This window comes from Artemia franciscana, chromosome 17 (assembly GCF_032884065.1).
Source record: "Artemia franciscana chromosome 17, ASM3288406v1, whole genome shotgun sequence".
Classification (NCBI taxonomy): domain Eukaryota; kingdom Metazoa; phylum Arthropoda; class Branchiopoda; order Anostraca; family Artemiidae; genus Artemia; species Artemia franciscana.
This window is the reverse complement of record NC_088879.1, coordinates 33,044,692-33,056,812: the sequence shown is the minus strand read 5'-3', so window position 1 is coordinate 33,056,812 and position 12,121 is coordinate 33,044,692. Positions and strand designations below refer to the sequence as shown.

The 12,121-nt window shown below is 34.9% G+C and overlaps 1 protein-coding gene across 15 annotated transcripts in view; it reads left to right on the top strand.

The window, feature by feature from the left end:
• LOC136038156 (cubilin-like) overlaps positions 1-12,121 on the top strand; it is a 321,162-nt gene that overhangs the window by 65,398 nt on the left and 243,643 nt on the right. For all 15 annotated transcript variants that reach the window (XR_010620136.1, XR_010620138.1, XR_010620137.1 and 12 more), the window contains 3 exons: positions 3,107-3,207; positions 4,704-4,830; positions 9,293-9,661. Coding sequence is in view for 12 of the 15 variants with exons in the window: in XM_065721206.1 (XP_065577278.1) it covers positions 3,107-3,207; positions 4,704-4,830; positions 9,293-9,661 (597 nt within the window). In the remaining 3 variants the exon portion in view is untranslated. The remainder of the gene's footprint in view (positions 1-3,106; positions 3,208-4,703; positions 4,831-9,292; positions 9,662-12,121) is intronic.

Genomic DNA, 12,121 nt, shown 5'->3' with positions numbered 1-12,121 from the left:
TTTTTGTGTGATCTTACCAATCTTACCAACCTTACAAGGGGGTAAATGTGGCTAACTTTTTCAGACAATTCTAAAAAATAGGTGATAAATTAACATAACAATTATGTTAACTAGCCTATGCGTGTACTATGGCTCCGAACTGTAAAAAAGTTTAGTCTATATTTTTGTTGACAATGGACTTTTACTATTCTAAATAATTTAATAGGAACGAACATAGTCATTGACTGATACATCGGTACGAGATACTTGTTTATGGGTCCCAATAAAAAAATGGAATTGACTGACTTGATACCACTTATACCGATATGAGACAATGCTGGTAAAAACAGATGTTCGGAGTTTTTTTTATAATATCTATCCTCAAAAGAACTTGCAAAGGAGAACCTATCCTGGGCCTGAAAAGTGATTGCAAAAAGTTTTCAAGCAAGTTTGACAAACATTCTTCAAAATCATGTAAGGTGTAGCTTACAATTCTCAGATTTACTAATTTATCTTGAAAGTCTTAAAATCGACTAATTATGCTAAAGAGCTCAGACTCAATGGGGCGAACTTTCTCGCCGATGCCAAATCTGGGTCTTTTTCTAGAAAACTTCTCCGTTAAGGCCTTAACCCCATGTTAAATGTATTTTGATGATTAAGGTTAGCCTATTGTACAGGCTTTTTTCTACCACTTGTTCTCAAATTGATTTCAGTTTTAGTGAAGATTCTTTCAATCGTACGTTTGATCTGGAAGCTGATTAGTATGGAAAGCTGATTTTTTGTCGAAAACAGCCGTTTAAATTTTTCCATCAAATTTTACGAAGTTTTGTTGCTGGTTCACGCGTCTTGATAGTAGAAAGGATTTGTCGAAATATTTTAAATGAACCATTAAACAACGCACTTGTTAAGAAAATATAAAATTTTCTGCTTCATATAAGGTCATTGGCTTTATTTATTGCACTTCAACTCGTAGGACGACCCGGTTTGATATGGAATTCTTTGCTCTTTTGCTGTATCGGTTGTGTGTATTTGCTGACTTTTATGCCAGTAAAAATAGCAAGTATGGAAACCCGCAGTAAAGTCTATAGGTTAGCGTGTCTAGCTTAGTTGACTTTAATTTAGCGCATTCTACTTTTTTTCTCTATGTGAAACAAATCGATCATAATTCAATAGCCGATAGAAAATGCTTGGCCCAAGCCGCAAGGAAATGCTTTCTGGTTAGTAGAAAAGATTATTTGATTGAATTTCGATTAGATTCTGCAAAATTAACTTGTCCCGGTCAGTTTTGATTACTAGTTATGTTTGTTTGTGGTGTAATTCTTATCAATCTGCTTAATTAATTTAATCTCTTGACTCGCATTAAATATATAGGTCGCTTCTATTATATTATGGCGTAATTATATTTGTGTTTTATTTTTTTTTATTTCTATGGTTTATTTTTTATTGATAAGAGTTTTGTTAAACAGTCCTTACTGAAACAATAAAGAAAAAAATATTTCTAAACAACATTTTAAAGTCGGTTTTCAACTATTCTAAGTACATTTTCTAGTCGTTTTTATCCAGGGATGCCTGATTTAGACACTAATGACACGGTAAAATTTTACTGATTGCATGAAGAAGACGATCATATTCGTGATCTTTTTCCGACATATATTGGGCAGATCGAAAGGGGAGGGTCTGAATTCTGAAGGGGAGTGTCTGAACTCTGAAGACAGTCATATTCGTGATTTTTTTCCGACATATAGTGGGAAGGTCGAAAGGGGAGGGCCTGAACTCTGAAGGGAAGGATCTGAACTCTGAAAGGCGATGATATTCGTGATTTTTTCTGACATATAGTGGGATTGCATGAAGAATTCTGATTGCATGATTGTATCTGTAGGGGATTTTGATTGTATGAGGAAGATGATCATATTTTTGGTTTTTTCCGACCTATAGTGGAAAGCTCGAAAGGGGAGGGTCTGAACTCTGAAGGGGAGAGTATTAACTCTGAAGACGATCATATTAGTGATTTTTTTTTCCGACACACAGTGGGATTGCATGAAGAATTCTGATTACATGATTGCATCTGAAAGGGATTCTGATTGCATAAAGAAGATGATCATATTCTTGTTTTTTTTCCGATCTGTAGTGGGAAGCTCGAAAGGGGAGGGCCTGAACTCCGAAGACGATCATATTCGTGATTTTTTTTTCCGATATATAGTGGGATTGCTTGAAGAATTCTTATTGCATGATTGCATCTGATGGGGATTCTGATTGCATGAAGAAGTTGATCATGTTCTTGATTTTTTTTCCGACCTATAGTGGGAAGCTCGAAAGGTGAGGGTCTGAACTCTGAAGGGGAGGGTCTGAACTCTGAAGACGATCATATTCGTGATTTTTTTTTTCCGACATACAGTGGGATTGCATGAAGAATTCTGATTGCATGATTGCATCTGCAGGGGATTCTGATTCCATGAAGAAGATGATCATATTTTCGAGTTTTAATGACCTATAGTGGGAAGCTCGAAAGGGGAGGGTCTGAACTCTGAAGGCGATCATATTCTTGATTTTTATCCCACCCACAGTGGGATTGCATGAAGAATTCTGATTTCATGATTGCATCTGAAGGGGATTCTGATTGTATGAAGAAGATGATCATATTCTTGATTTTTTTCCGACCTATTGTGGGAAGCTTGAAAGGGGAGGGTCTGAACTCCGAAGGGGAGGGTCTGAACTGTGAGGACGATCATATTAGTGATTTTTTTTTCCGACATACAGTTGGATTGCATGAAGAGGGTGACCATATTCTTGATTTTTTTCTGACCTCTAGTGGGAAGCTCGAAAGGGGAGGGTCTGAACCCTGAAGGGAAGGGCCTGAACTCTGAAGACGATCATATTCGTGATTTTTTTTCGACATACAGTGGGAAGGTCGAAACGGGAGAGTCTGAACTCTAAGCAATCTCTCTAGCTTGGCCAGTGGGTACATGTAAAAAATAAATTTTATTGGACAATAAACATGACACCTTCTTGTTGCAAAGACACGAACACCATTTAACTGATGCTCTGACAATAAACTTTTCAAAACATGTATGTATTTGCTAACCTGATCATTGATTTAAAATATTTCTTTAAAGCTATTCACTTGCAGGATATTCCGGCAATGGACATTATTGTGTTGATGTTGATGAATGTCAATTTAACAATGGTGGATGTAGTCAAATGCCCCTAGTTCAGTGTATCAACACAGTGGTAAGCTAAATTTCCTTCTTGTTTTATGTTTTATTGATGTCTCCCAGCTTGGTTTGATTAAGCTAGGCTGACTTCCTAAAAAGTTCCTAAACAGTAGATCAAGTATGGATTTATAGATGACTCTGGTAGAACCTTTATTGAAACATGGGTTATAGAGAGAAGAAAACATTCAGGTTACGTGCTTTATATCTAATAGGGTATTGGCAAGTTCATTGTTTTAAATAACTTCGAAGACCACACTGCCTTTCCATGACGAAAGTATAACAGTTCAAAATAGGGATGAAACCTTTTAATCGGCAGTGAACAGATATAAAATTTTTAACTGGATATTTCGAACACATATACAGTGTTCATCATCAGCATTAAAACTGATTTACTTTTAAAATTAAAAGGGTGGATCCCTATTTTGAAATGTTATACTTTCGTCATTGTTTAAAAAATTATTTTGTATTGTGGTCAATGTTATTTAAGCAAAGGGTGATTTGCGTGGTATTGGCTTATTAAATAGCTTAGTAATGCCATCAATAAACAGCTTCTAGTGCTTAGGATGAAACCCATTGATCTTTCTTGGAGTCCCTTTTTTTACTCTAATGTTTTACATTTCACTTGCTTTCTTTTGCTTCACTTTATAATTTTGTTTATTAATTGGAAAGCAAATTTTTCAATGAATATTTTTCTTGATACCTATACGATTGTAAACTGTAAGTATCACACTCCAGGCGATTCTTTTATATACGATATTCGACAATTTTCGACAAAAAAAACCTTTATGATTAGCTCAGAGAAAATCTCAACACTCAATATGTGTAAAATTGAAAACGTACTAATATTAATCGTATATTTTGTGTTATATCTTTTTTTTATTTTAAGCATATTTTTTAGAAACTTTTTATTTCCAGAAAAATATTTGCCGAACGTTCCCAGAAAAAAAAATGCTCAGCTCAAAATTGCTACCGAGTTGGCACAAAGTATTCCGTTTCAATAGCTCTTGGCAATTTCTTAGAAAAACCTACAGATATGAAGCAAATAATTATCACGTAGGCCATGTCTTCTCTCCGAAGAAATGACATGAAAACCGCTAAGATTATCAAAAACTAGATCTACCTCCTTGCTTGTTGTCTTTAGGTCCTCCTCCAGATAAAACAGGGACGTTAATGAAGGTACATATGTTTGTGTTTATTTCAATGGGCTAAGCTTGTCATACAAGAAAAAAGAGGCTATTTTGTTCGCTAATAACCTGGCTGGAGTATGAAGGTGAGATTCGAAAATGGAGTATGAAAACTACGAAGATGCTTACATCTTTTCTAAAATTGAAAAGATGGCAAATATTTTCTTCCATCAAAAAGGAGAAAACACCCTATCACTGAAGAAAAAACGAGGGAAAAATCCCTCGTTTTGGCTGCTAAAAAAGATGATCTTTTTCCCCTGTCCACGAATAAATGTTTACTTAAGCTCAACAAGGCTTATACAAATTAGCCCTGTTTACTTTTTTAAAGGGATCTCGACAATGTGGACCTTGCCCAGTCGGATATGAAGGGGATGGAGTCAGTTGCAGATATGTCGGTGCTTGTTCTGCAAATAACGGTGGATGCCATCCGCTCGCAACATGCATTGATAACCCAGGTAATCTTATTTTGTTCGTTTTTGTCAGTGGCGGTTTGGTCTCCCTTGCAACCAGAACAATATCTTGATTAGTGCTCCCCTTTTCCGTTTCCCACAAATTTTCATGCAATATTTTAGCAATTTTTCTATTTTTAACAAAATCATTTTTAACTTATTAATTAATTAATAGTTTCTTTGTTTTATTATCTGAATTATTAATTAATCATTTTAGTGATGTAATTTTTTTTTGTTTTCATTAATTTATTCATTATTTTAATGTATTAAATGAGCTCTTTACTTTATTTTTATAAAAATCAAATTTCAAAAATTAAAAGCTGATTACACCGTTAGTTATTCATGTGATATTATTCGCCCCTAAAACTTCTGCGCCAGGGGCAAGTGAAACCTCTTTCCTTCCCCTAAAACAGCCCAAATTTCCCCTAAAATTGACACTATTAAACAGAGTACAAACACTATAATACGCAAGAAGGTAAAAAAGTAGTGAGAATTGTATCAATCAGTCGTAAAAGAGAAGCCGACCTAAATCACCTTTTTTTATAACAACCAACTAGGAAATTTTTGCAGGGGGCAAACACGACAAAATACAAAGAGGTTGCAATTTTCATGGAATTCACAGTTTCCTCTAAACCGATCTATTAAAGAAGAAACAAAGTTTTTCTGAGGAGAGTAGAGAGGTAGATTGGAACTTAAAACAAACAAAAATTGGTGCTTCGCGGCTTATGTAACATATTCTTGAAAACTGTTTGCAATAAACACGCTTGTGATGTTTCCATATATTTGCAGAATTCTGAAAAATATTACTTTACTGAAAACCAAGCTAGCTTGTTTTTTGGGGAGTTAAAATCCTGTCATGAAATTTGCTGACTTCATAGTCGCTGTATGAATATTGGGAGCTTAATGAACTATATTCTTTTATTTTCTACTTGCAGCTTAACTATTTTTTTTTACCTTTAATCATATTCTCTTGCACAAGTTTTTGTGTTTCTAGGAAGGTAATAGTTTTTTTTTAATTTGTAAACATAGTTAAATACCACGAGGTCGCTTATTGGGATTTTTTTTTTCAATATGTCTCATAAACTGTGAAGCAGTAATGTTTCTTTTGTTTCAACTTCGCTCTTTACTTCCATAAAAACAACTTAAAAAAAAAATAAATTCCACTTTATCTTAGGTTTAAAAAATATAGACGATAAACTTAAAAAAATATCTTTTTCCAAGATAGGCAAAGAAACTAAAGAAGCCGAAATGAGTTTTTGCTGAAATGGGGGCATTAAACATAGGTTCGATTGCGCATCTCTCTCAAACGTTGCCTTAAATAATATGAAACTCGTCACACAGAGTCAATGGAGTATACTGTCCTTGGGATCTTTGAGCATTTGTAAAAAAAAAGAAGAAAAATCAACTATCTATGAAATATCATCCTATGTAAAATCTATTATCCTGTATGTTCATCTGTAAAAGTAGTAAAAGAGTGATATGTATAGCTAACACACTGTACATAAGACAGGGGCCGGTATTCCGGTCCTCTCTAATCCGGTCCCCCCTCTAAGCCGTTATGTATATTACTATTGGATTTTTTGACTTGTCTTCGCTACTATAATTAATGCATGGTTGAACAGTTTACAATTTGTACGTACCACAGCTATTGTGCTCGATGCACATTTTATTGATTCTTGGTTTGATTACTTAGCTTGAATTTGACTATTTGTCATAGCAGTGTGGCCTAGCGTGTATGGTCTTTTTCTGGAACAGTTTTCAAAAGTACATCCAATAAAGAAATTGTAATTTTGTGGCCTTCATAAATCGTGGAATTTATTTCCTTCATCAACTGTTGAAAGCCTTGAAAAAGTTATGGCCTGATACGTGACCACTTCTAGCAACGATCAATCAGTGTAATTCTCAAATCAGTGTAATTTCAGAAGTGATAGACCAGGCTGCTGCTCAAACACAGATAAGTCCAAAGATTTGAAAATCTGGTCTGTGGAATGGACAAAAAGGAAAACATTTTTATGGCACTTGGTATTAACCAAGTGACATATAGCAATCGCAAATTTTGTCGGTCCCGGTTTTGCTACTTTAGGCACTTCCAGGTAAGCTAGGACGATGAAATGTGGCAGGCGTATCAGGGACCGGACCAGATTAAATTAGAAATAATCGTTTTCCCAATTTGACCATCCGGGGTGGGGGGGAGGAGTGGGGGACCCGTTAATTCGGAAAAAATAGAAAAAATAAGTATTTTTAACTTACAAACGGTTGATCAGATCTTAATGAAATTTGATGTTTGGAAGGATATCGTGTCTCAGAGCTGAAAATTCTGAAAAATTAGAAAAAATGTGGTATTTTTAACTTACGAACGGGTGATCGGATCTCAATGAAATTTGATATTTAGAACGATATCGTTTTTCAGAGCCATTATTTTAAATCCCGACCGGATCTGGTGACATGGGGGGGGGGGAGTTGTGAGAGAGAAACCTAAAACTTGGAAAACACTTAGAGTGGAGGGATCGGGATGAAACTTGGTGGGAAAAATAAGCAAAAGTCCTAAATACATGATTGACATAACTGGAACGGATTCGCTCTCTTTGGGGTAGTTGGGGGGGGGGGGGGGGGGTAATTCCGAAAAATTAGAAAAAGTGAGGTATTTTTAACTTACGAACGTGTAATCGGATCTCGGTGAAATTTGATATTTAGAAGGATATCGTGTCTCAAAGCTCTTATTTTAAATCCTGACTGGACCTGGTGACATTGGGGGGAGTTTAAGGTGGAACCTAAAGTCATGGAAAACGCTTAAATTGGATGGGTCGGGATGAAACGTGGTGGGACAAATAAGCAGAAGTCTTAGATACGTGATTTATATAATTGGAACGGATCCGCTCTATTGGGGGGGGGGGGGTTAATTCTGAAATATTAGAAAAAATGACGTATTTTTAACTTACGAAGGAGTGATCGGAGAATGAAACTTCATATTTAGAAGGACCTCGTAACTCAGATCTCTTATTTTAAATCTCAACCGGATCCAGCGTAATTTGGGGGGGGGGAGTTGGGGGGGGCGGAAATCTTAGAAAATACTTAAAACAGTGAGATCAGAATGAAACTAGATGGGAAGAATAAAAACCTGTCTAAGATACGTGACTGACATAACCGGACCGGATCTGCTCTCTTTGGTGGAGTTGGGGGGGGGTAATTTTGAAAATTGAGGTATTTTTAACTTACGAAAGGGTGACCAGATATTAATGAAATTTGATATTTAGAAGGATCTTATGCTTTAAAGCTCTAATTTTAAATTCCGACCAGATCCTGTGACATTGGGGGGAGTTGGAGGGGGAAACCGGAATTCTTGGAAAACGTCAAAATTGGGGTATTTTTATCTTACGAATAGGTGATCAGATCTTAATGAAATTTGATATTTAGAAGGAATTCATGTCTCAGAGCTCTTATTTCAAATCCCGACCAGATCTTTGACATTGGGGGGAGTTGGAGCGGGAAATCTTCGAAAAGACTTGGAGTGGAGGAATCGGGATGAAGCTTGGTGGATAGAATAAGCGAATGTCCTTGATACATGATTGACTGAACCGTACTGGATTCGCTCTCTTTGGGAAAGTTGGGGGCAGGGGTTCAGTGATTTGGCGAGTCAGGTGCTTCTGAACGTTCTAGGACGATGAAAATCGGTAGGCGTGTCAGGGACCTGCACAAATTGACTTGATAAAGTCGTTTTCCCAGATTCGACCATCTGGGGGGCTGAAGGGAGAGGAAAAATTAGAAAAAAATTGGGATTTATAACTTACGAGTGGGTGATCGGATCTAATGAATTTTGATATTTAGAAGGACATCGTGAATCAGAGCTCTTATTTTAAATCCTGACCGGCATTAAACCTCTTATTTTCCTTCTAAATCAATCTATTGATTCATAGAATTTTGTTAGAGCTTCTTCCATATGATCTGTTGGCTCTTAGCTCTTCTTGCCTCGTCACAAGTGCCATATGAGCTCTTAGCTCGTGTTTCTGTGAAATTTCTGACTAAGAGATTATAAGATGTTTCTATTTCTACAACAATAAATCAAGAAGATGCCGACCATATTCACCACCTTGCGTTTTAATAATATAAAAAAAATGATTAATTTTTTCGTTTTTCATAAATTGATTGATTCATATCACGATTTCGATTCATAGCTCTTGATTATTGTTTTAGGATAAATTTAATTTATTGCTGTTTTAATCTTTGGCGTCATCTAGTAAGGTAGTCATCAAAAATTGTTTTATTCTTGAGCATTTATAATGTTTAACCTGCTCCTTATTGGATTGATATGGCCTTTAAGATTGAGATTTATTTGTTTTATCATTTTTTTTTATTTTCGGTGTATTAAATTTTCTCTTAACTATAGAGCATATTGCTGCTAAATATTTTTACTTTATGATTGGTTTTGTGACAATTTTTGACAACTGCGTTAACTTACAAATCATTATAGCCATATCTACTAGCTACGTCTTCTGCCAATGTCGTCCTGGTTACACTGGATCAGGAATGGGACCTCTTGGATGTATGCCAATGCAGGGACAATCAACGAATGACATCATTCCTAGTGATGGGGCTATAATACATGCTGACCCTTGTTCGTCCAACCCTTGTGCAGCAACAGGAACTTGTTTGGCAAGAGCCACCACCTTTGTCTGCCTTTGTGCACCAGGTTATACAGGACAACGTTGTGAGGCTCAGCTAGATCTTTGTGAATCCCAACCTTGTCTAAACGGTGGAACCTGTAGTTCCAATGGAGCAGTTTATAGTTGTATTTGTCCTACAGGCTTTACTGGATATAACTGTGAAACGCAGCTTCAAAGTAAGTCATTATCCTTTCTACTTCTACTTTCTACTTTCCACATCTTCATTTTATCTAATCTAAAATATAAATCACTGTTTGGCAAATAATTTAAATCATAGAAATGGTGCTTCACTGCCAATCGGGATCATGAGTTTCTAGATTGTAAATCAGATAGATAAACTTCTAAAGAAGTCTTTGAATTTGGACTTTAGATTTTACCAGGTTTGTAATTTTACCAGGCTGTTCTATCATTGTAAAATTTAATAATTGAGTTTTATATAAATGTTTGGAAACCTTTTTGTTGTAATGATAATTCTCAGTCTTGTTTCGAAAATATGTTTTTAGAAGAAAATGACTTTAAAATAAACTTCGGTCTAGAAAGGGCATGGTACCTTAAAATAATTCTGTGAACCTCAGTGTCGATTAAAGACAAGAAAAAAAACAGTCTTCAGAATTTTTTAAAGTTTAGCAATGAAACTTTACTTCCTTTTTGTTCGCGAACTTGTCAATCAACGAGGAAATATACCATAGGGAAGTCCCAAAGTGGCCAAATCAAATTGGTCAAGTGATGATTCCTTTAAGGAATTTTTACATTTTCCCAGAAGATATGCTATAACGTTTTTCAAGACTACCCTTTCCTGAACATTAAAACGCTAATTCTGTTCTGTTTCAAAAAGAAAAAAAGAATCATACTTTTTTGTGATGCAAGTTTCATTAAAACTCAGTATCTTTGTCTCTGACACAAAAACGAAGGAGTTAAATTTTTTCTTAGATTCGTCTAAAGTTTATTCGAATCTTATGTCGGAGCTTTACAAGTAATGGTATGGCTGCCCTGTCAATTCTAAATAGTTTGCTAACCAAATTCAAATCCACGGGAGATGCTAGGAGGTTTTTCCTTCCTCCTCCCTAAAAAATGTTTCTTTCTGGCAGGTAAAAACATAAAAATGCATACAAATAAGTCTTTTTTAGAGTATTTGTACCCCCTCCCGAAAAAAAACTTCTGGAAGAAATATCCTGGATACGGCCTTGTCGCCCAAACAAAATAAAAAAGTTTAAATTAACGATATAGGATGCTCTTTTGAAGTACCATAGCATATCTTTTTAAACATACCTGCTAAAATTGGCCAATATGTTAGCTATATAGTAAAAGTGTATTTTTGGGCAACTCTAATCTAGATGACATATTTTAGCATTTGACTAATCTGATTGCTATAGGATTTCAAATTTATGTGAAAACAGGGGAGTATAAAATAACAGCCCTCAACCCAGAAGTACATTAAAGAACCTAGAGAAAGGGCCTCCTTGTCCTTGAGATAAGGAAAATATAAACTTTGTGGTCTAGACCTCTGTTTAGCGGTCTAAAGTGCAGGAAGAAGAATAAAAGAATGGAAAACTCCACAGGGCAATATAAAAATAGAAATATTAAAATTAAAACTAAATTAGAAGATGCTTCTTACCAAGAAATAGCGATCTAACAACTATAAAAAACGAACTTTAAATCGGGAATTTATCTTGTGTAGGCCATTTTTTGAGTGCTTACCTTTTTCTTGGAATTAATTTTAAATAACTTTTAATAAATTAACTTTATTAAAATTAACTTAACTTAATAAAAATTAACTTAAATATAAATTAACTTAAATTATTTTAAACACCAAACAAATATTAGAGTGTCGGTACAGTAAAAGGAACCCGATTAAGGACAATTTTTACAGTATAAAATAAAATATTTTGGATTGTTGCTTAAGTTTTTTTTTTTGTTTAGTTTGGTATCAATTCTGCACAATGAGCTCAATCCAATGATTGGATCACATTGTAGTTCTGAAAAGGATTATTTTGTGGACAAGTACGAAGTAAAGATATTTTAACAGCATTAGGACTAGACTAGCTTTAGAATTGTTTCATAACTTTGAATTGTCCGTTGTATAAAGAGAAACAACCGAAATTTTGGAGATGATATTATGGTTTATTTGTTCTTCATTTTGAGTAATACTAAAGCATGTTTTTTACAATTTGAAATTGTACATCACTATTGCATCTTACAGCTGGTGAGACCAAGATGTTACCTGATAAATCAATCAGTTTTTTTTGTATGCTGTTCAATGACTTTACCATTATTAAAATAATATTTATTTTTAGACTTAAATTTTTAAGATAATTTTAATTGCAGAATGAAAGTTATTGAAACTACTTTGGTGTTAGTTGGAATTAAAATCAAGTAGTTGTGGTCATCAAGCAAAGGCTAATTGTAGAAAAAGCCAAGACAGATAGTCTGGTTGAGTGAGAGGCAAATCTGGCATTAACCCCCTTATTAGGATTGTATAAAAATGATGTTAGTTCATTTGTTAATAGATAATTCTATCTATTAACCGTCCATGCGTCATTCCTAGGGCAGAAGAACTGAGGTAGATAGTCGTAGAACTAAGACAGTCATAGAACCCATAGTTTTCTAAATGTTTGGTTAAATGGCATGGGTAAACG